Here is a 24,725-nt window from a genome sequence, read left to right on the forward strand (position 1 = left end):
ATAGGCACATTCAATAGCAATAAAACAATGAGTAGCACCAGTATCAATAATAGCAATTAAAGAAGTACTATTAAAGAAACAAGTACCTCTGATAAGTCGGTCCTCATTGGTAGTCTGCGTACCAGTCAAAGCAAATACCTTCCCACCAGTTCTAGTCTTCTTTAGCTCAGGACACTGTGTACTAATATGACCCTATCCATTGTAATTGTAGCAGACAATGTTCCCACGTTTGCATTCAGCTAGGCTGTGACCCTTCTGACCACACCTGAAGCACTTCCTATCATCTTTACCACAAACATTACTCTTGTGGCCTTTCTCACCACACTTGTAACAAACAATCTCAGCAGGAGCATCTCTCCTCTTAGGCCTCCTATCATCCCCCATCTTCTGTTTCCCCTTGTCAGCAGGAGCACTGTAAGGCTTAGGACGATTCTGCTGTCCCTTACCTCTCCTCTCACTCATTATCTTGTAATGAGCTTTGGTATCTTCCTCATAAATTCTGCACCTGTGCTCGTGATTTTCGGATCTCAAACCATTAATTGATTTGAATCGTCAATCTTTGAACTCTCGATTTTTATTCGTGGGGAGGGGAAAAAATGAGTAAAAACCCTCATCGAGACTTTGGATTCGGGGGTTGGTTATGCGAAGGGAAGGTGCTAGCACCCTAAGCATCTACGGTATTCCGTAGGAACCTCTTACCTAATTTATCTTGTGCTAAATTGATTTGCTTATTTGAAAATTAATATCTAAAAATCTAAGTGAAAGAATGGAGGGAGAAGAAGTATGTTTTTGGTTATTTTTACTTGATTTGGAAGGATAAAAATCCTATGCCTACATACCCTTAAAGAAAAGGGATCAAAACCAATGTAGTTCACCTAAAAAGTTTCTTTTTGGTGGGTTAGGTTGATTTTAAGATTTTTGAAAATGGTTTTAAGAAAGGATAAGAGGCCTCAAGGCATGAGAGAAAATAAAGTGAGGTTGGTCAAATTTTAATTACAAGAAATCAAGTCTATTATGAATATTAATTCAATTAAGCATTTGATTAAGAAAATGAAAGGAAAAAAAAGGACACTTGGGTTACAAGCCAAGGTTTATTAAGAAAATATTTTTGAACTTTTGCATATTTGATTTTTTTGGTAAAAATGATTTTTCCTAAACTAAACGGTATACTAGCGTAACGGCGTAAAACAATAACAAATAAGCGTAAGGCGGTAAATAAAGTGGCATAGTGTCGGTGCGTGTGTTACTACATTATTACATAACTCCTAGAAACATTCTATGGTCAAGAGAAGCATAATAAGAAATAAATAAAAAATGCGCAAAATAAATTACATCAATTTCCTAATTATAAACGCTAAAAAAAAACAATTAACGACAATAAAATGACAAGAAATTAAAATATGCATGAGATGATTCTAAATAAAATAAAAATGGCAATTATAAAATAAAAACAGTAAATAAAAAAACAAATACAATATTTTTGTAAGTTTTTTAGATAACTTTCTTTCAGCCAAAGGGTGCAGAAAGCAAAAACAGAGGTGCAAATAATAAAACTGTAGTGAAAATAAAAAAAAGAACAACTGGGCTTGGGCAGAAACGGGTCGTGGGCGGGTCGGTTAGACCCGCCCGGTTCAAAGTTATAAATAGGGTGTGTGACCCATTTTCCTCATTTTTCCCATTTCATTTCTCTCTCTTCCCTAATCTAACCTCACGTCCCTCTCTTCTCTCTTCTTCTTCTTTTTTCTTTGAGTTTTCCGGCGCGGTGGCCGCCGGCCAAGGGTGGCTGCGCCGCCGCGCCGGACTTTAAAAATTAGCCTTTTTCGTTTTTTTTTTTTTAGCTCTTTCTCTTCTACTCCTATTCCTACACTCGTTTCTAGCCTTAAATCCTACAAAAACGAACCTTAAACCTCTAGATCTACAGTTTTAGAAACGAAAAAAAACAAACAAAAACGGCCATCAAACATCCGGAATCGAAACAAATCTGCATGCTATATAAGTTAGTGAAAGCTTTACCTCTGATTGGATCGGAGAAAGAGCGGATTTAAACGAGAAAAAGTTTGATCTGCTGCTTGCTATGCCCGCGTCGGAAGACTCTTTCTCTTTTCCGAATATCCCACGAACCTGTGTTGTTTATGAGCCTGAAACAAAAAAACAAATCGAAATCGAACGTTGGTGACAGGTTCGGATTCGTTGTTGTTAGTGATGAACGATTTTCGAGTTTAATGGTTCCTGGTAAATTTGGATGTTATACGATTTTGTGGTTTGTGAGTTTCTGGTGAATTTGTGGCTTATAGGAAATTTGTGGATAAACATTCATGAATTGTTCATAAGGTGACTGCGGTTGAAAAGTCTCTGCTTTTTCTGTTTGCAGCTAGGGTTTCTTTCTCTTGCGGCTGTGAAATTTTTCTGTTTGCGGCTGTGAAATTTTTTTCTCTAATTCTCTTTTTGCAGCCTTCATTTTATAGTATTAGGGTTGATGAGAAAAAGGAAATAATTTGCAAAAGGTAGCAACGAATTCCTGGATTTGGAAACAAAAATTTTGACCCTATGAATCTGGAAAAATATTTTGGACCTTTGCTGGAATTTTTCGGACTTATTAACTTGACATTATAGCACAAAAAATAGAAAATAAACTATTAAATATATAAAGAGTAACTAATTTAAACTAAATAAAAATTAAATTAAAACTAATAAAAGATGGACATTAAACACTGAAATAAAAAGAAAAATAACGAGGTAAGAGGGCCCGGCTTGGAATAAAAATATGAGGTATTTTAAAATACCTCCCTGCCGAAATTTTCACCGAATCATGAGATCGACTAGAGTCAAACGACGCGCGTCCGTGGGATCCTTGGTCAAATTTTAGGGTATGACAGATGCCCCTATTTAAGTTTCTCCGCCACAGGGATTCACAGATATCAACTTTGGAGTCCATGGGTCGAAGAGACTTAAATATTAAATACGCTAAATTTGACCAATTGAAATACTAAGAACGCCATGCTCATGACTGTAATAATATGAATGCTTACGATGCACTTACGAATGCAAGGATAGTGAACACCTACTGACTGGGGGACATACAGATAAATATTATTGGGGAGGAAAACCCATTTACCATTATACGAAAAGAAAAGTTGTCTACTACCTTTACTAAGGTGAAGACCGACATGCAAAAGAAAATACTGTCGATTGCCTCAACACGGGTAATGACCAACATATGGAAAGGAAATACCGTGAGTTACCTCAACACGGGTAACGACCGAAATACGAAAAATAAATACCGTCAGCTACCTCAACTCGGATAACGACCAACTTATGAAAAGGAAATACCGTCAGTTACCTCAACTCGGGTAACGACCAACATACGATAAGAAAAGGAAATACCGTCAGTTACCTCAATTCGGATAACGACCAACTTACGAAAAGGAAATACCGTCAGTTACCTCAACTCGGGTAACGACCAACATACGATAAGAAAAGGAAATACCGTCAGTTACCTCAACTCGGATAACGACCAACTTACGAAAAGGAAATACCGTCAGTTACCTCAACTCGGGTAACGACCAACATACGATAAGAAAAGGAAATACCGTCAGTTACCTCAACTCGGATAACGACCAACTTACGAAAAGGAAATACCGTCAGTTACCTCAACTCGGATAACGACCAACTTACGAAAAGAAAATACCGTCAGTTACCTCGACACGGGTAACGACCGAAATACGAAAGAGAAGATACTGTCAGTTACCTTTACTGGGGTAACGACCAACATAAGAAAAGTCACATGTTGCCGGTACGAGGATAGCTTACGAAAATTACTGGGGAGCTAAACTGAATTGACACAAAGATTGCTCGGTGGGACCTGCCACTTGAAATAAACTTTAATTGGTGACAAACTCGAATCAAACACACTGGGGATGACACTTTTTACAGGATACACTGAAATAAGACATTTGGTAATAATGCAACCATGCATGAATGATATTTGTATGCATGCTATCTATGCATGAATGAATGAACATGTACGAGACCCATATGACAGTACAACGGCAAGATTATTGAGGGATGATTGGGCAGGTCCAGAACGGAAATGGCCCGGTATCATAGTACAAACAACTCGGTAATCTTCATCAGGGCACAACCCTTTAAGCACACCACTGATGGGGCAATGAACCAATAGTCAGACCACTAGCCGAAGTTGCCATGTTTGGATTGAACTGGAGTACTTTCACAAGCTCATGCTTCAAATAGTCATTGTTTTTTCTTTGGTATGCTTTGAAATCCCTAACTTTTGCCTGGACCGCCCTTTCGGGTTTTCAATCCACCGGGATGCTCTTTTTTTGCCTAAGCCGCCCTTTCGGGTTTTCAACTTAGCGAGTTTTCTTTTTTTTTTTTTTTTTTTTTTTTAGCAATGACCATGCCCGTGCTTTTGAATCGAACATTGACACATGCTTCTACGATACATGAATTAAAGATAAAATGTTTGTCAATTTTGATTTTTTTCAAAAGAAAACATAAAGATTTTTTTTTTTTTTTTTTTTTAAAAGGAATTTTCAAAGTTTTTATCTCAAGTATTAACAGTAAAATGGAAGAAAACTTGCACATAAAATAAATAGGAACTTCAAATAAAAGGCACAGGCTCAAATTGATTTAAAAGAGATGGTAGCCAGCCGAAGGCTTGGCACCACAGATCACAAAGCTTGGAAAATGGTAATTAATATGGGGAAGGTACATTGAACACAATAACCATCATACTTCCTAACACCTTTGAATTCCACTGTTTCGATTGCTTCAATATCGAAGATCTTTTGACGGCTAAGGTGCCTCAAGTGAGTGATGCTTCATCTGATGCAGTTATTTGTCATAATCCTTAATTTTTGCATAGATCGCCCTTGCGGGTTTTCAACCTATCAGGATAATCAATCAATTTTTTTTTTGTCTCTAATTTTTGCCTGGACCGCCCTTTCGGGTTTTCAGTCCACCGAGACGCTCATTTTTGGTTTAGGCCGCCCTTTCGGGTTTTCGACCTACCGAGCTGTTCTTTTATACATATTTAGACAAAGTATTTCTTGACTGCATCAGAATTCACAGGACGAGGTAAATCCTCTCCATCCATGGTTGTAAGAATTAAAGCACCACCAGAGAAAGCTCTCTTCACTACATAGGGACCTTCATAATTAGGTGTCCACTTGCCCCTGGGGTCTGGTTGAAAAGACTTGATACTCTTGACCACCAGGTCTCCTTCTTTAAATTCACGGGGACGAACCTTCTTATCAAATGCTTGTTTCATCCTGGTCTGATATAGTTGTCCGTGACACAAAGCAGCCATGCGCTTCTCCTCAATCAAATTCAACTGATCGTACCTATTCTGACACCATTCAGCCTCTGACAACTCAGCTTCCATCAAGACTCTCAAAGACGGGATTTCAACTTCTACAGGAAGTATCGCTTCCGTACCATACACCAAGGAAAAAGGGGTTGCCCCTGTTGAAGTACGCACTGAAGTACGGTAACCATACAAAGCATAGGGTAACATCTCATGCCAGTCCTTATAGGTGACCACCATCTTCTGCACAATTTTCTTGATATTCTTGTTTGCAGCTTCGACCGCACCATTCATCTGGGGTCTATAAGGAGAAGAGTTATGATGCTCAATCTTGAAATCATCACATAATTCCTTCATCATCTTATTGTTCAAATTCGTACCATTATCCGTGATAATCTTGTTAGGGACACCATAGCGACATATGATATTGTTCTTGATAAACCGGACCACCACCTGCTTGGTTACATTGGCATAAGAAGCCGCTTCAACCCACTTGGTGAAGTAGTCAATGGCCACTAGTATGAAACGATGTCCATTGGAAGCTTTTGGTTCGATCCGACCAATCATATCAATGCCCCACATAGAGAACGGCCATGGAGATGAGATAATATTGAGCATAGACGGCGGCACATGAATCTTATCCGCATAAATCTGGCACTTGTGACATTTCTTGGCATAGTGATAGCAGTCCGCATGCATCGTTATCCAGTAGTAGCCTGCTCTCAATGCTTTCTTAGCCATTGAATATCCACTAGAATGAGTCCCAAATGAGCCTTCATGTATCTCATGCATTAACAAATCTGCTTCTCGTCGGTCCACACATCTGAGTAAAACTGAATCAAAGTTCCTTTTGTACAAAACATCTCCACTTAGAAAGAAGTTACCAGACAATCTTCTTAAGGTTCTCTTATCTTTACGGGATGCCCCAGGAGGGTACTCTTGAGTTTGAAGAAACACTTTAATATCATGAAACCACGGCTTATCATCGAAAACTGCTTCGGCTGCAAACACATAAGCAGGCCTATCAAGGAATTTGACACTGATCAGCGGCACGTCGTTGCCATGATTCACTTTGATCATTGAAGATAAAGTAGCTAGGGCATCCGCCATTTGATTCTCATCCCGAGGAATGTGGTGCAGTTCCACCTTGTTGAAGAAAGTCAAAAGACGTCTTGCATAGTCTCTGTACGGTACCAAACCATCATGATGAGTCTCCCATTTTCCTTTGATCTGGTTAATCACAAGAGCAGAATCTCCATATATGTCAATATTTTTAATCCTCAAGTCAATGGCTTCTTCGATACCCATGATGCAAGCTTCATATTCTGCAATGTTGTTCGTACAATCAAACCGGAGTCTTGCAGTGAAAGGAATGTGAGTACCCTTTGGAGTAAGGATAACTGCCCCTATTCCATTACCATAGACATTAACCGCCCCATCAAATATCAAACCCCACTTGGAGTCTGGATCAGGACCTTCACCAAACAACGGTTCGTCACAATCTTTCATCTTTAAATACATGATCTCTTCATCTGGAAAATCAAACTTGATAGGCTGATAATCTTCAATTGGTTGATGAGCTAAATGGTCAGCCAGAATACTACCTTTGATGGCTTTCTGAGTGCGGTAGACAATATCATACTCGGACAATAACATCTGCCAACGAGCAATTCTTCCTGTTAAAGCCGGCTTCTCAAAAATGTACTTGATCGGATCCATTTTGGATATCAACCAAGTAGTGTGATTAACCATATAGTGACGAAGACGCTTAGCAGCCCATGCCAAAGCGCAACAGGTTTTCTCAAGCATAGAATATCGGGACTCACAATCAGTAAACTTCTTACTCAAGTAGTAAATGGCGTGCTCTTTCTTTCCAGTCTCGTCTTGTTGACCCAACACACAGCCCATAGAATCTTCTAACACAGTCAAATACATGATCAAAGGCCTCCCTTCGACCGGAGGGACAAGAATCGGAGGTTCTAACAAATACCCTTTGATGCTGTCAAAAGCTTTCTGGCAATCTTCCGTCCAAACAATCCCTTGATCTTTACGGAGTAATTTGAATATCGGCCCACATGTAGCAGTCATATGAGAGATGAATCTGGAGATGTAGTTCAGTCTTCCTAGAAAACCTCTAACTTGTTTCTCTGTCTTTGGAGCAGGCATTTCCCTGATAGCTTTGACTTTGTCGGGATCCACTTCAATACCCTTCTGGCTGACAATAAAACCCAAGAGCTTGCCGGATCTAACACCGAAGGTACACTTGTTAGGATTCAAACGGAGTTTGTACTTTCTCAACCGTTGGAACATCTTCAACAAATACTCAACATGTTCTTCTTCAGTGCCTGATTTGACAATCATGTCATCCACATACACTTCAATCTCTTTATGTATCATATCATGGAATATTTTAGTCATGCCTCTCTGGTAAGTGGCACCAGCATTTATCAACCCAAATGGCATTACCAAGTAGCAGAACGCGCCCCAAGGCGTGATGAACGACGTCTTTTCTCTATCTTCTGGAGCCATCTTGATCTGGTTATACCCGGAGAATCCATCCATGAAGGAGAATACCTTGCATCTAGCAGTACTATCAACCAATACATCAATGTGAGGTAAAGGGAAATCATCCTTCGGACTAGCTTTGTTCAAATCCCGATAGTCAACACACATTCTGACCTTACCATCTTTCTTTGGAACGGGCACTATGTTGGCCAACCATTGAGGATATTCAGAGGTAATCAAGAAACCTGCATCAATTTGCTTTCGCACTTCCTCTTTGATCTTGAGAGCCATATCTGGATGAGATCTTCTTAACTTCTGCTTGACTGGAGGACACTCGGGCTTCAAAGGCAAACGGTGTTCCACAACATCATGGTCTAACCCCGGCATGTCTTTGTAGGACCATGCAAATATATCATCATACTCTCTGAGAAGCTCAATTATCTTTTTCTTGACAGACGCCTCCAACGACGCTCCAATCTTAATTTCTTTTTTATCATCCTCAGTGCCCAGGTTGATCAACTCTATTTCTTCCTTGTAAGGCTGAATAGCTTTTCTTTCTTGCTCTAACATCCATCGGAGTTCATCGGGAATCTCTTCATCCTCTTCTACCCAAGCCTCGTAAACTGGGAACTCAAAGTTGGGAGGTAACATAGGGTCATCATGTTCAACGGGCTCATGTATGTTCAGTCTGCATATGATTCATGATTGATTTTTTTTAGTAAAAGAGTGAATGCAGACCTTTGAAATTGATGTATATTATTTAAAAGAAAAAGAGAACAAGTTTTTTTCGGTTTTTTGTATTACCATTTTTCCAGAAAAAGCACTAAAATAAAATAACGGCCGTGACAGAAACGACAATTTTCATTAATACTGAAAACAAACTCAAAGCAAAAACAAACCCGACAAGATTTCACTTTCGTCTGGGTAGGACGAAAGGAGTTTTCTAAAAAAAGCAACAAAAAAGACAAACACATTACTTAGAAAGAGGTATCGCAGAAGGGATGTCAACAGCAATCCAATTGCAGCAGTTTCCACCCGGAGTTACAAAATCAGGGGCCACTTCTTCTGATTGATCTTCCAAGATTGCATTAGTCTCAGGTGGTGCATTAATGAATCCAGCACTGTGAAAAGTACCTCTAGTTGGGTCGAACATCACTTGCTTATTGCCGGAGAAACCCAGACCTTCTTTGCGCTTGTTCTCAGGCAACTGTACTAACTTCCCCCAACCTTCTGCTTTTCCTTCTTGAATTACTCTCTGAGCATCCTTTAGAGAGGCCATGCATGTTTCACCTCTTGTAGTACCGCTTTCGACCGAAAGTCCTTGGAATGACGTTCCATCCGAACTTTCACCACCAATGAAGGAAAAAGACGACAAATGGCTAACCAAAAGAGCTGATTCGCCACTTACTGTAACAAGTTTTCCACGACTCACAAACTTTAACTTTTGATGAAGGGTGGATGTTACTGCCCCGGCTTCATGAATCCATGGTCTACCAAGTAAACAGCTATAGGAAGCTTGAATATCCATTATCTGGAATGTAACTTTAAACTCTTGGGGCCCAACAGTGATAGGTAAATCTACTTCTCCCCATACCGACTTCCTGGATCCATCAAACGCCCTTACTGATACGCAACTAGGCCTAATAAATCCATCTGAATATGTCAATCTATCAAAGGTCGTCTTCGCCATCACATTGAGAGAAGAACCGGTGTCTATCAAGACATTGGACAAAGAATCTGTTTTGCACATAACAGAGATATGCAAGGCCATATTATGGTTCTTCCCCTCCACTGGGAGGTCTTCATCACTGAAACTCAGATTGTTGCATGCCGTCACATTTCCAACAATGCTCCCAAATTGACCCAAAGTCACATCATGGTCTACGTAGGCTTGATTCAACACTTTCATCAATGCATCCCTATGAGCATCAGAGCTTGTCAATAGTGACATGATAGAAATCTTTGATGGAGTCTGCAATAACTGATCCACTATCTTATAATCACTTTTCTTGATCAGCTTCAAAATCTCATCATTATCAGTTTCACCAGGTTGAACCACACTCTTACCCTTGCTAGGATCTTGTATTGGCACTGACTCTATCACCGGAGCTTTCTTCTTTGCTTGCACAACAACCGGAAGGATACGTCCACTTCTCAGAATTTGACTACTCTCCGCAATGTTACTCACGGAAGTTGAAGGACTCCAGGATATCTCTTTACCATTCTCTATGCTTGTAGGTTCATAGTTATACGGCATGGCGTTTGGAGAGAAAAACGGCTCGGGTCTCGGCACACAAATCACAAGAGGAGTGACAGCTGGCTTGGAATTGTCCTTGAACACTGGAGTAACACCATCAATTGGTTTCGCACTATCCTTGAACACAGGGATTACAACACATACACTCTTGTCTTCCCTCGTGACTACCAGCTCTCCCCGATCCATTAGCCCTTGCACATCATCTTGAACCTGCGCGCAACCGCGGGGATCCACAGAACATACTTCACAAATATTATGATTGTGGCTAAACATAGCTGCCTCACACATCTTCACATGTAATGGAACCAACGGAGTTTTGATATCCTGAGAGCGAGTGACAAGAGCCCTTTCTTGATAATCTTCAACCATGTTAACAGTAGGCCCATGGGGTGGCAGAGGATGGTCTGGAGCAGTAGGGTTCGGGTCAGTGAATGATAAATCTTTGCTGTGAATCAACTTTTGAACTGCCTCTTTAAGGGGATAACAGTGTTCAATATCGTGTCCTGGTGCCCCTTGATGGAAGGCACAATTTCGATCAGCACGAAACCAAGGGGGTAAAGGGTTCTGCACACGAGGAGGTGGTCGGGTCTGAACAAGACCTCTGGCAAGCAAGGAAGGTAACAAGGCTTCATACGTCATGGGGATAGGGGGAAATTGGTTTCTTTGAGGGCGAGGCTGTTGTTGTTGAGCTCGAGGGCGAGGCTGTTGTTGTTGAGGTGGTGGGGGATAGTATGGTTGTTGATAAAACGGTTGGGGTTGATAAGGTTGTGGTTGATATAGTGGTGGATAATATGGATGGGGTGTTTGAGGCCTTTGTAGTTGATAGTTTGGATTTTGTGGAGTTGGGGTAGGTGATGGAATGTTAGCAACATAGGGGTAGCTAGGGTATATAGGCTGGGATCCGCCATGGGCCACCATGCCAACCTCTTGAGCGTTCTTCTTTGAGTACCCATTTCCGAACTTCCTATTACCATTAGATGAACCACCTGAAGAAGCACCATCTTTACTCACACGTCCCTTACGGACCCAATCTTCAATGCGCACACCCATATCTACCATATCAGTAAACTTTTGTGAAGCACAACCAAGCATCTTCTCTGAGTAGAAAGGGCTCAGAGTCTCATAGAATAGATCAGACACTTCTCTTTCATCTAGAGGCGGACGGATCTGAGCAGACTTTTGAATGAAGCGCTGAGCGTATTCCTTGAAAGATTCCTTATCACCCTGAGTCATAGATTGCAGTTCTTTCCGGTTAGGTGCCAGATAAGAGTTATACTTGTACTGTTGGATGAAAGCATTGGCCAATTCCTCAAAGGTTGTGATGCCCTTCAAATTCATATACCATGTGTGTGCGGGACCAGTCAAACTGTCCTGGAAACAGTGAATAAGCAGAGGCTCATTATTCTTGTGAGCTACCATCTTCCTGACATATGTGACTAAGTGCATCTCAGGGCAAGTATCCCCTGTGTACTTTTCAAAGATCGGCATTTTAAACTTATGAGGTATCACCACATCTGGAACCAAGCAGAGGTCATTCACATTCTGACTGAACATTTCTTTACCGCGGATAGTCTTTAACTCTTTGTGCACCGCCTCAAACCTTTCTTCCAAGTTTCCCACCCTATCATCACCAGCCACACTATTGGAGTGATAAACCTGTTCTTCTTCTTGATGAGCAGCATGAACAAGGGGTCCAGCATAGGTCATAGTGGCCTGAGGAAAAGGCTGGCCGGACTGATAAAACGGTGTTTGTTGATGTCCAAAAGGAAGCTGCATTTCTGGTGCATTATGACGAACACCTTCATTATTTGCGAGTGGCATGCCCCACGGATAGCCTGGCGGCATATGATACTGAGGAGGGATAGAAAAACCAAGTGAGCCAGTAGGACGAAACCCTGAACTATACATATTTGTCATATCACCAGAGGAAAACTGATTCACCAAAGGCTGTGTAGTACCAATAGTTGCAGTAGAACCAGCAGGCTGAGAGACTTCAACATCTCCCTGAACAGTCTGAACAATTTTTGCTTGAGAGGCTTGTGCCTGTGCGGCCATCATGTCCATCATCATTGCAGTTATCTTTTCCATACCTTCTTTGAGGCTACTAACCTCCTCCCTAAGATCATTGTTCGTTTGTTCAGCAGCTGCCATTTTCTTCTTGATGTATGCTCGGGTATGATGAACACGGGTAGGTTTGTACTGAATACGACGGGCCACCTTTGCTTTTCTCCTGAGGCAGAAATGAGGAAAATATGAGACTTGGCTTTGACACTTTTTATGAATGCAATATGATGCATGATATGCTATATGCCAAAATATGCAATTTTTATATATTTTTATCGAAGGACCTATAGAAGCAATTTTGTAAACATATCAACCTAAACAATTCATTAAAAAACACAAAGTTGATTACAAGATAATTCCCTTTCTAACAACAAAGCCAAGGGATAGACTTTTCCAAGTAAAAACAGATAATTCCCTTTTAACAGAATGAGCCAAGGGACAGACTCCAAAGTACATAAAGGAAAAACTAGGAAAAGCTAGTCCTCAAAATCAGAATGTGGACCATCACAAAGATCCATACGCCTCTTCTTTCTCCCCGGACAGACCTTGTCGAGAAAATCTTCCTTCCTTTGGAGAGCGGCCCTCAGCTTAGTGTTTTCTTCCTTTTCCTGGCGATTAGCCAGGATTTGTTGATCCAAAAGGTTCTTCAAGGTATCATACTCTTGCTCCTTCTTGCGGTACTTCATTTCCCATCTGGACTTCTCACGCCTTTCGATATCCAACTGCTTTTGATACCCTTCTAAGGACTCGGGAGGTAAAGGTAAAGGTATAGCTGGGATAGTGGATGTTACAATCCTTTGTCGCGGATATGGCATCTTCAATTTATTGGCTCGATCAATAACCCATTGGACATAAACTTCATGGGCGATAACCGATCTCTTTCCTAACTGATTCCTATCTTTCTTGACGATGGAACACCAAGCTTTCTCGAACTGCACTCTTTGATTCACATCATCCTTTTTGTAGAGGAAGAAATCCCTATCTAGGATGAGGTACACAGGCTTCATCTCCATATAATACCCAAACTGTCGTCTCGCAAGAATTGGGCTGTAGCTAATTCCTCCTTGCGTACCGAGAAGAGGTACGTTGTTGAAATCACCACAACTGTCAATGACAAACTCTGGGTCACAAGATGGGTTAAACCAGATTATATCCTTTGGGGTCCAGGTCATGAGCTTTTGGGACCAAGGGATAGGTTCTGGTCTAATATTGGGACGGGGTAAGTGTGAAGTAATCCAGCGGTGGAGTAACGGTGTACAACAGACGATGGTCCCCTTTCCATGACTAGTGCGATCATGAATAGCAACATACGTGTCAGCGAGTAAAACAGGAACCGGGTTTTGGGTTAAGAAGATCTGTATGGCATTCATGTCAACAAACTTGTCGACTCTCGGGAAGAGGACTATACCATAGATAAGCAGGGCAAGGATAGACTCAAAATCATCGGTTTTGGATTTCTCGAAACAATTGGTGGCCTTTTGGTGAAGGAAGTTGTAAGGTAAGCATGGGAGACCGTTTTTGGTTGTGAACTTGTCTTTTATGTCGGCTACTTCAAGGTGAAGGGCTTTTGCGATGGTAGGGATTCTAGGAAAGGGTCCAAAGGCATGAAAGGGTACTTCGTCGAGCACAGGTAAACCGACCCAATGGGAGTATTCCTCTAGAGTCGGGAAAAGCTGAAAGTCTGGGAATGTGAAGCCATGATAGATCGGATCATAGAACTGGACCAAAGTATTGAGAAGCATTACATCCACCTTTGTCTTGAGAATATCAAGTAAATTGCCATACCGATCCTGAAAATGACCCGGATTTTTCAACATCTTTGTCAAACTCCTCAAACTCTCTAGACTCTCTGCATCCGGTACCTTGAATTTATACCCATGAGTCCTCCTTCCAACAACCTCCATATCCTCTGGCGTTTACAAAAAAACCTATATAAGTCCTTCGATATTTTAATGGATGAGAGAAAATATGAATGTATGTATGCATGATAATGCTAAAGTACATATAATACATGATGAGGGTAAGTTCCACAATGTTGGAGTCAAGGGTAACAACGCCATTTGGTAAGGACTATGGTTTAAAATGTACCTGTATCACGGGTTCTACCAAGGTTCCCAAAGTCCTCGACCACTTCCGAATATTATCGGATACCGAGAAAACACCCGGTCCAACAACGTTCGTAGGAAAGTCTCATTTGAGTGTAGCATCGCGTGTCGACTAGTTCCGAGAAAACACCCGGTTAGCCACCGCACTACGTCCTAAAAGGCCAAGATGGGTTAAGGGTTACTAAAGGTCCTTAGCTTCATTGGAAACCTAAGAGTGATAAAGTCTAAACGTGAAAACACACGCCGACATATATCACTTCAAGCTCCTTTGCTAAGTGTGGTTATCTCACGTGTGACAAGACACGAGTATACTCTCGGTATGCCACTATGAGTCTACCACTCCTATCTTATATTTCCCTCAAGCTCGGGTGTAGAGCTTTATCTCACCACTCACGTGAAAACAACAACATTTAGGCATGTATTTACAAGGCATAAGAAATAATGAAGCACAAGTATAAAGAAAGTAAGGTGGGTTTAACCCGCGTAGGACACAGTCCCCAGTGAAGTCGCCATTTCTGTGCTCGTGATTTTCGGATCTCAAACCATTAATTGATTTGAATCGTCAATCTTTGAACTCTCGATTTTTATTCGTGGGGAGGGGAAAAAATGAGTAAAAACCCTCATCGAGACTTTGGATTCGGGGGTTGGTTATGCGAAGGGAAGGTGCTAGCACCCTAAGCATCTACGGTATTCCGTAGGAACCTCTTACCTAATTTATCTTGTGCTAAATTGATTTGCTTATTTGAAAATTAATATCTAAAAATCTAAGTGAAAGAATGGAGGGAGAAGAAGTATGTTTTTGGTTATTTTTACTTGATTTGGAAGGATAAAAATCCTATGCCTACATACCCTTAAAGAAAAGGGATCAAAACCAATGTAGTTCACCTAAAAAGTTTCTTTTTGGTGGGTTAGGTTGATTTTAAGATTTTTGAAAATGGTTTTAAGAAAGGATAAGAGGCCTCAAGGCATGAGAGAAAATAAAGTGAGGTTGGTCAAATTTTAATTACAAGAAATCAAGTCTATTATGAATATTAATTCAATTAAGCATTTGATTAAGAAAATGAAAGGAAAAAAAAGGACACTTGGGTTACAAGCCAAGGTTTATTAAGAAAATATTTTTGAACTTTTGCATATTTGATTTTTTTGGTAAAAATGATTTTTCCTAAACTAAACGGTATACTAGCGTAACGGCGTAAAACAATAACAAATAAGCGTAAGGCGGTAAATAAAGTGGCATAGTGTCGGTGCGTGTGTTACTACATTATTACATAACTCCTAGAAACATTCTATGGTCAAGAGAAGCATAATAAGAAATAAATAAAAAATGCGCAAAATAAATTACATCAATTTCCTAATTATAAACGCTAAAAAAAAACAATTAACGACAATAAAATGACAAGAAATTAAAATATGCATGAGATGATTCTAAATAAAATAAAAATGGCAATTATAAAATAAAAACAGTAAATAAAAAAACAAATACAATATTTTTGTAAGTTTTTTAGATAACTTTCTTTCAGCCAAAGGGTGCAGAAAGCAAAAACAGAGGTGCAAATAATAAAACTGTAGTGAAAATAAAAAAAAGAACAACTGGGCTTGGGCAGAAACGGGTCGTGGGCGGGTCGGTTAGACCCGCCCGGTTCAAAGTTATAAATAGGGTGTGTGACCCATTTTCCTCATTTTTCCCATTTCATTTCTCTCTCTTCCCTAATCTAACCTCACGTCCCTCTCTTCTCTCTTCTTCTTCTTTTTTCTTTGAGTTTTCCGGCGCGGTGGCCGCCGGCCAAGGGTGGCTGCGCCGCCGCGCCGGACTTTAAAAATTAGCCTTTTTCGTTTTTTTTTTTTTAGCTCTTTCTCTTCTACTCCTATTCCTACACTCGTTTCTAGCCTTAAATCCTACAAAAACGAACCTTAAACCTCTAGATCTACAGTTTTAGAAACGAAAAAAAACAAACAAAAACGGCCATCAAACATCCGGAATCGAAACAAATCTGCATGCTATATAAGTTAGTGAAAGCTTTACCTCTGATTGGATCGGAGAAAGAGCGGATTTAAACGAGAAAAAGTTTGATCTGCTGCTTGCTATGCCCGCGTCGGAAGACTCTTTCTCTTTTCCGAATATCCCACGAACCTGTGTTGTTTATGAGCCTGAAACAAAAAAACAAATCGAAATCGAACGTTGGTGACAGGTTCGGATTCGTTGTTGTTAGTGATGAACGATTTTCGAGTTTAATGGTTCCTGGTAAATTTGGATGTTATACGATTTTGTGGTTTGTGAGTTTCTGGTGAATTTGTGGCTTATAGGAAATTTGTGGATAAACATTCATGAATTGTTCATAAGGTGACTGCGGTTGAAAAGTCTCTGCTTTTTCTGTTTGCAGCTAGGGTTTCTTTCTCTTGCGGCTGTGAAATTTTTCTGTTTGCGGCTGTGAAATTTTTTTCTCTAATTCTCTTTTTGCAGCCTTCATTTTATAGTATTAGGGTTGATGAGAAAAAGGAAATAATTTGCAAAAGGTAGCAACGAATTCCTGGATTTGGAAACAAAAATTTTGACCCTATGAATCTGGAAAAATATTTTGGACCTTTGCTGGAATTTTTCGGACTTATTAACTTGACATTATAGCACAAAAAATAGAAAATAAACTATTAAATATATAAAGAGTAACTAATTTAAACTAAATAAAAATTAAATTAAAACTAATAAAAGATGGACATTAAACACTGAAATAAAAAGAAAAATAACGAGGTAAGAGGGCCCGGCTTGGAATAAAAATATGAGGTATTTTAAAATACCTCCCTGCCGAAATTTTCACCGAATCATGAGATCGACTAGAGTCAAACGACGCGCGTCCGTGGGATCCTTGGTCAAATTTTAGGGTATGACAGCACCTATTAACCAACTCAGAAAAGACTCTGATCTGCTGATAGCCAATAGCTCTTTTGATGTCAGCCCTCAACCCATTCTCAAATTTGATGCACTTGGAGAACTCAGCTGTCTCCGCACTGTAATGAGGGTAGAACGTGGCAAGTTCCACAAACTTTGCAGCATACTCTGTGACGGACATGTCACCCTGCTTCAACTCCAGAAACTCAATCTCTTTCTTTCCTCGGACATCTTCCGGGAAGTACCTACCCAGGAACTCTTTCGTGAACATATCCCAAGTCACCACCACACCATCCTGCTCCAGAACAGGCAACAAACTAATCCACCAATCATCGGGCTCTTCAGCTAGCATGTGCGTCCCTGATAGATATTTTAGCAAGTGTACTGATGAGATAAAACCGCAAGTGCACGGTCTTACCGAAGTAGTAATAAAGAGTATCGTTCCGACAGGGAGTAGTTTAATTTAGTTAACCTTTAGAGATAATTAGAAGAGAGAAAAGGTTGTAAATTGGGGGTTTTAAACGGTTAAAAATAATATAATAAAAGAGCCTTGGGATCGTTGGTTTCATCTAAATAACAAGTCCTTCTCAAACCGAAACCATAAGCTTATAATGTTATGTTAGACCTAATTTCTCAAGACAGTTTCTCTTATGTTCCTCTAGCAACCAAGCCTATTTCGCTGACTTGATTACTATTGGATTTTGGTTCCTCTAACAACCAAGCCTATTTCGCTGACTTGATTGTTATTAGTTCCCTTGAAGATCGAAACTATATGTCTCAAAGATTGCAAAGCCTATTTCGCTGACTTTGCAATCCTTGTCTGAATTCACTTGTTCGAATATCAAAGCTCCACTTTCGTTTTATGAATTGATATTTGGAATAATGGACGAACAATTATCAAACCCTCCACTTTCGTTTCCACAGTTTGATAATGGTTAATCCATGTTAAGACGGTGAATTCAGATAAGAAATTAGGGTTACATAAGATTAAGGCTTAGGGCTTGGTTTGATTAGGATTATGTCATTTAGACTTATCCAACAATCCCAAGACAAGAAGAAGTCTACTCACTCATGTTCATCGTAGACATGGGGGAGAAGAGAGAAAGCATGAAAGTAAAAGACAAAGAAATAAAGGAAAAGAACTTTAATTAGAAAAGCAAATGTCACTTATTGTATTCCAAGTAAAGATGAATATTAGTGATGGCTAGCTACTCTATTTATAGTACACAATTGACTTAGAATCTAAGCAAGTATATTCCTAGAATATTCCTCGGTAGATTGTGCGCCAAAATAGAATAGCTTGGAGTCAAAGCAAAAGCAGCAAAAGACAACTGGAGGGTGGCACGGCCGTGCCAAGGCTAGCACGGGCCGTGCCAAGCTTCTGACTTGTGGGAGATATATTTTGCTTCCCAATCTTCATGTTTTTGTGTCCAATCTGCTCCAAATCCCTTTCTTTTGCTCCAAGACTCTCTCCATCAAATATTCCTTCCTGAAATATAATAAATTGCATTTTAAAGTAAACTATCCTAAAAAGGAAATAATACTAATATAAATTTATATAAAATCTAAACTAGAAAGCATATTAAAATAACATATAAATGACTCATCAAACTCCCCCATACTTGAATCTTTGCTTGTCCTCAAGCAAAAGGCATAAACATAGTAGCATCCATAATTTAAATCAAATGACAATTAATTAAAGCACATGTCTCCTCAAAGGGCTTAAATCCCAAAATGTACACTAATCACAAACTCAAGTATTCTTTGAAATCTTTATTCTATCCAACAATCAAGTTTCAAGTGAGTGTGTGTGTGAAGTCCGACCCTTTTCTTGCTCCTGTATAAGATAGGTATAATGAGGAAACATGGTCTAATCCTAGCACTAAACTAACCAAGAAAAATTCCTTCTACAATTCATATAAGAGAGATGGGAGTTTTTGAGAATCTTTGTTCTTTTGCCATATGCACTTTTTAAGTTCTTTATTTAAGGAACAACATTTTCACGTAGGAGGTCGGAGGGCCTACCCCCTTCCCCAATCTAGATTCAATAGTATTCCTTAAGACATCGTCTTCACGTAGGAAGTCGGAGGGCCTACCTCCTTCCCCAATCTAGTTTCAACAATGCTTTTTAAAGTTTTTCTCAAGATAACAATCACCTTCACGTAGGAAGTCGGAGGGCCTACCTCCTTCCCCAATCTACATTCAGTGATGAGACCTTGGAATTATTTGGCTTTTTGGCTTTTTATGATCTCCCTTATACTCACTTATACTACTGGCGCTTTGAGAATTTTTAAAGGTTAATGCACCACTAAGATTAGAATGTGTTTCCTTAAAATACCTATTCATACATTTACTCAAGGGAAGCAACTTTGTGTTTTTCTCATTAGAGAATTTTATTCACTTTAAAACAAGATGTGGTTATATCAAGAAGACTTAAAACACAAGAGTTTGCTTTCATGTACAAGAATCAATCAAAATAAGAAGAGACAATGAAAATTTTTGTGTCTTGATTTTTTCAATAAAAATTAGCTACTTAACTATGCCTTTTACAATAAAACAGAACAAAAGAATAAAGTTCAAGGGAGTTTGGAAACACTACGACTAAAGACACTTTATTAGGCCCCCCCACACTTAGGAGAAGCATTGTCCTCAATGATTCAAATGATAGAAACGTAAGAAATAATGGAAAAATGAGATAGGGTGCGGAAAGCTCACAATTTGCCTTAGTTTTGAACTCTGGTGGCCTTCAGGTTGGCACGGCCGTGCCATGTTTAGCACGGGTCGTGCCAGCATTCTGCCAAATTTTGGAAGATTCGGTTGTGGTTCTTGGCACGGCCGTGCCAAATCAAGCACGGGCCGTGCCACCTTTCTGGTTCGTGGAGCTTTGATTTTCTTGCGTTTCTTAATCGATCTCGGACATGTACCTACAAAATAAAGAGAAATAACAGGAAACAAAGAAAGCAATTAAATTGGTGGGTTGCCTCCCACGAAGCGCTCTTTTAACGTCACTAGCTTGACGAAGGTGAGGATGAAAATCCTTAAGGTGGGTCACTAAGGGTGAAATCAGCCACTACTTCATGTTCTTCCCCGGTATTATAGATTTTAAGCCGTTGGCCATTAACGGTGAAGGATCCTGTTTCTTCAGAAAAGATTTCAATTGCCCCATAAGGGTAGGCTGTGCGAACTTTGAAAGGGCCGGACCATCGTGAGCGCAGTTTTCCTGGAAAGAGTTTTAGCCTAGAGTTAAAGAGCAGCACAAGATCACCACTTTTGAAATGCCGTTTGATGATTTTCTTGTCATGCCAGGTCTTAGTTCTCTCTTTGTAAATGCGGGCATTTTCATAAGCATCCATCCTAAGTTCTTCTAGCTCATTTAATTGAAGTTTTCTTTTTTCACCAGCTAAATTGGGATCTAAGTTGAGGTTTCTAATAGCCCAATAGGCTTTATGCTCGAGCTCAACAGGAAGGTGACAGGATTTCCCATAGACAAGTTTAAAAGGGGTCATCCCAATGGGGGTTTTATAAGCCGTTCGATAGGCCCAAAGGGCATCGTCAAGCTTATTTGACCAATCTGTTCTAGAGGTGGAGACAGTTTTTTCAAGGATAGCTTTGATTTGTCTGTTTGAGACCTCTACTTGTCCACTAGTTTGGGGGTGATAGGGTGTCGCGACTTTGTGCCTCACTCCAAGTTTTTGCAAAAGTTTTTCAAAATGTTTTGAAATGAAGTGAGAACCGCCATCGCTTATCACAACTCGTGGTACTCCGAATCTAGGGAAGATGACCTTCTTAAACATTTTTATAACTACCTGTGCGTCATTAGTGGGGGATGCAATGGCCTCAACCCATTTGGACACATAGTCAACGGCTACTAGTATGTACTGATTTCCAAAAGAGGAGGGGAAAGGTCCCATAAAGTCAACACCCCAAACATCAAAAATTTCTACTTCAAGGATGTTATTCAAAGGCATTTCATTTCTCTTAGTGATGCTACCGGTGCGTTGACATTTGTCACATTTAGAGATAAAGAGGTGCACATCTTTAAAAAGTGATGGCCACCAGAAACCAGAGTGAAGAATTTTGAAAGAAGTCTTTTGTGTACTGGCGTGGCCACCATAAGAAGAGGAGTGACAATGAGTTAGAATACTACTTACCTCGCTTTCAGGAATGCAGCGCCTGAAAATCCCATCTGAGCCTCTTCGGAAGAGGTAGGGCTCGTCCCAATAATAGTGCTTGAGGTCATTGAAGAATTTCTTCTTTTGTTGGTAGTTTAACTCGGGTGGTAGTACTCCTGCTGCAAGAAAGTTAACAAAATCTGCATACCAAGGTGCGTCAGTTTGTGCCAATAAGAATAGTTGGTCATCTGGGAATGAGTCGTCCAGGGGTAACTCATCCTTATTGGCCTCCCGAAGTCGGGACAAGTGGTCAGCGACAACATTTTCTACGCCCTTTTTATCTTTTATTTCAAGGTCGAATTCTTGGAGGAGCAAAATCCATCGGATCAATCTCGGTTTTGCATCTTTTTTGTTTAGCAAGTATTTTATGGCCGAGTGATCTGTATAAACAATGATTTTTGATCCTACCAAGTATTGCCGAAATTTGTCAATGGCGTAGACAACTGCTAGCAATTCTTTTTCTGTTGTGGCATAGTTTACCTGCGCCCCATCTAGGGTCTTACTGGCGTAGTATATGGCATGCATCTTTTTGTCCTTTCTTTGACCTAATACCACCCCAACCGCATAGTCGCTTGCATCACACATTATTTCAAAAGGCAAGTTCCAATCTGGTGGTTGTATGATTGGGGCGGTGATTAGTGCTTCCTTCAACCTGCAAAATGCCTGCAAACAAGAATCATCAAAGGTAAAGTCTGCATCCTTGAGGAGCAGGTTGGTTAGCGGCTTAGTGATTGATGAAAAATCTTTGATGAAACGACGGTAGAACCCTGCATGTCCTAGGAAACTTCTAATTTCTTTGACGGAGGTGGGAGGCAGCATTTTTTCAATAATTTCGACTTTTGCTCTGTCCACCTCTATACCTCTGTCGGAAACCAAGTGTCCTAAGACAATTCCTTCTCTTACCATGAAGTGACATTTCTCCCAATTTAAGACGAGGTTCACCTGTTCACATCTTTCCAAAACTTTTTCAAGGTTAGTCAAACAATCATCAAAATTAGAACCATGCACAGAAAAATCATCCATAAAGACTTCCATTATTTTTTCAACGAAGTCAGAAAAGATAGACATCATGCATCTTTGAAAAGTAGCAGGGGCATTACAGAGACCAAAAGGCATTCTTCTATAGGCAAAGGTCCCGAAGGGACATGTAAAAGTTGTCTTTTCTTGGTCATTAGGGTGAATGGGTATTTGGAAAAATCCAGAATAGCCATCTAGGTAACAAAAATGAGAATGCTTAGCTAACCTTTCTAACATTTGGTCTATAAACGGGAGGGGGAAGTGATCTTTACGGGTTGCCTTGTTAAGCTTCCTATAATCAATACACATTCTCCAACCGGTGACGGTTCTAGTGGCAATGGATTCATTTTTATCATTTTTAATGACTGTGAGACCACCCTTCTTTGGTACAACTTGCACAGGACTAACCCATTTGGAGTCAGAAATTGGATAGATCACACCTGCATCTAGGAGTTTTAAGACTTCCTTTTTCACAACTTCTTTCATATTGGGGTTTAGTCTCCTTTGGTGCTCAATGGAAGGTTTATAGTCGTCTTCAAGAAGTATCCTATGCATGCATAATGAAGGATTTATTCCTTTAATGTCATCAATGGTGTAACCTATGGCTTTAGGATATTTCTTGAGGACATAAAGCAATTTTTCAGTTTCTACTTCATCGAGACTTGCATTTACAATAACAGGATAAGTGGAGTTAGGGCCCAAGAATTCATACCTTAGATTTGATGGGAGAGTTTTGAGTTCTACTTTTGGTGCCTCCTTGGGTTGAAGAGTTGGTTCTTCTTTTATTAACTCCTCCACACTTAGATCTTTTATTGGAGGAGTTCTATCTAACAGTACTTCATAAGCTTTTGCCTCTCCTTCCAGTTTCGTACCTGCATTGTTAACCAAGCAAACTTCCAAACCATCATGTGTAGTTGATGCTAAAGAGCATTCTTTCACGCAATGGTCGATTATGTCTATCATGCAACAAGAGTCCTTAATGGAGGGACCTTTCATTAGTTTAGCCAGCTCAAATTCAACAGTTTCCTTACCTACATTGAAGGCAAGCTTGCCCTTTTTTACATCAATGATAGCACCTGCGGTGGCAAGGAAAGGTCTTCCCAAAAGAATTGGTACTTGATTGTCTTCCTCCATTTCCATTACAACAAAATCGGCGGGGATGTATACCTCTCCTACCTTAACGGGGACATCTTCTATGATTCCAGCTGGATACTTAACAGAACGGTCCGCTAGTTGGAGGGTCATCCTTGTTGATTTAAGTTCCCCTATTCCCAACCTCTCATAAAGTGATAAGGGCATTAGGCTGACACTGGCTCCTAGATCGCACATAGCTTTTTTCACAACTTCCGACCCTATGACACAAGGTATGGAAAAACTACCTGGGTCTTTAAGCTTTGGTGGCAATTTATTTTGGATGATGGCACTACATTCTTCCGTAAGGTTAACCGTCTCACTCTCCTCAATCTTTCTTTTTTTTGAGAGGATTTCTTTCAAAAATTTAGCATATGTGGGCATTTGGGTTAGGACCTCGGTAAATGGCACGTCAATATATATCTTGTTCATCATCTCCATGAATTTTTTGAATTGCTCATCTAGTTTTGATTTGGCAAACCTTTGTGGGAAGGGAATTTTTGGCTTAAAGGGAGGTGTTGTGTTTCCCTCAACTCGTGGTTCCTCTTTTTCTGCCCTGGTTTCCCTAGATGGTGGCTCGCGGATCTCTTTCTCACTGTGATCGGTCTCGGTTCTCCTTATGGGGTCCTCGAGTGGCTTACCACTCCTAAGTGTAACAGCATTCATTTTATTGGGGTGGCCGGCCTTACGAACTACCTGGGAGAGTTGAGTTTCAGAAATTTTGTTGTGAGAGTAGATGGAGTCTATCTTTGTTGTGAGAGTGGCAAGAGAGTTGTTCAGAAGTCTAGTTTGATCCTTGAGCTCTTGGAGCTGTTCGGATTGTTTGAAAAAAAGGTTTTTCATTAAAAGTTCAATGTGAGATTTTTGAACAACTCTTTGGCCATTCTGAACAAAATTTAACTGCTCAACACTAGTTAGGTTGCAATCGGTGTCGGAATGACTAGATAGGCCACATGTTTCACAAGGAGGTGAGAAGGTAGGTGTGCTCATACGATCAAGTCTTTGAGATAATGCATTCAGCTTGGTAGATAAATAGTCAATGGAAGAGGTTTCATTTATACCTGCCTCTTTTTCAGAGGGTGAAGGATCGACGGTTTCCTTTTCTTCTGTCCATTGGAAGAGGTTTAGAGCCATGTTCTCAATCAACGCATAAGCTGTTGTGAAGTCCTTGTTCATTAGGGCACCACCTGCAGCTGCATCAATGGTCAATTTAGTGCTAGATGTTAGACCATTATAAAATATATGGATAATTAACCATTTTTCA

At 40.2% G+C, this 24,725-nt stretch overlaps 1 protein-coding gene across 1 annotated transcript; it reads right to left on the bottom strand.

Annotated features, from left to right (window-relative positions):
- Positions 1-1,909: 1,909 nt before the first annotated feature.
- LOC120578144 (uncharacterized) lies at positions 1,910-12,239 on the bottom strand. The gene is made up of 7 exons (XM_039830366.1): positions 8,809-12,239; positions 7,650-8,519; positions 6,644-7,541; positions 5,707-6,556; positions 5,090-5,484; positions 2,014-2,121; positions 1,910-1,915 (listed from the first exon to the last, which is right to left on the bottom strand). Exons 1-7 carry the CDS (start codon positions 12,237-12,239, stop codon positions 1,910-1,912), a joined length of 6,558 nt encoding a protein of 2,185 aa, XP_039686300.1.
- Between the last annotated feature and the right edge of the window lie 12,486 nt (positions 12,240-24,725).

This window comes from Medicago truncatula, chromosome 1, assembly GCF_003473485.1.
Source record: "Medicago truncatula cultivar Jemalong A17 chromosome 1, MtrunA17r5.0-ANR, whole genome shotgun sequence".
In the NCBI taxonomy this organism is placed as follows: domain Eukaryota; kingdom Viridiplantae; phylum Streptophyta; class Magnoliopsida; order Fabales; family Fabaceae; genus Medicago; species Medicago truncatula.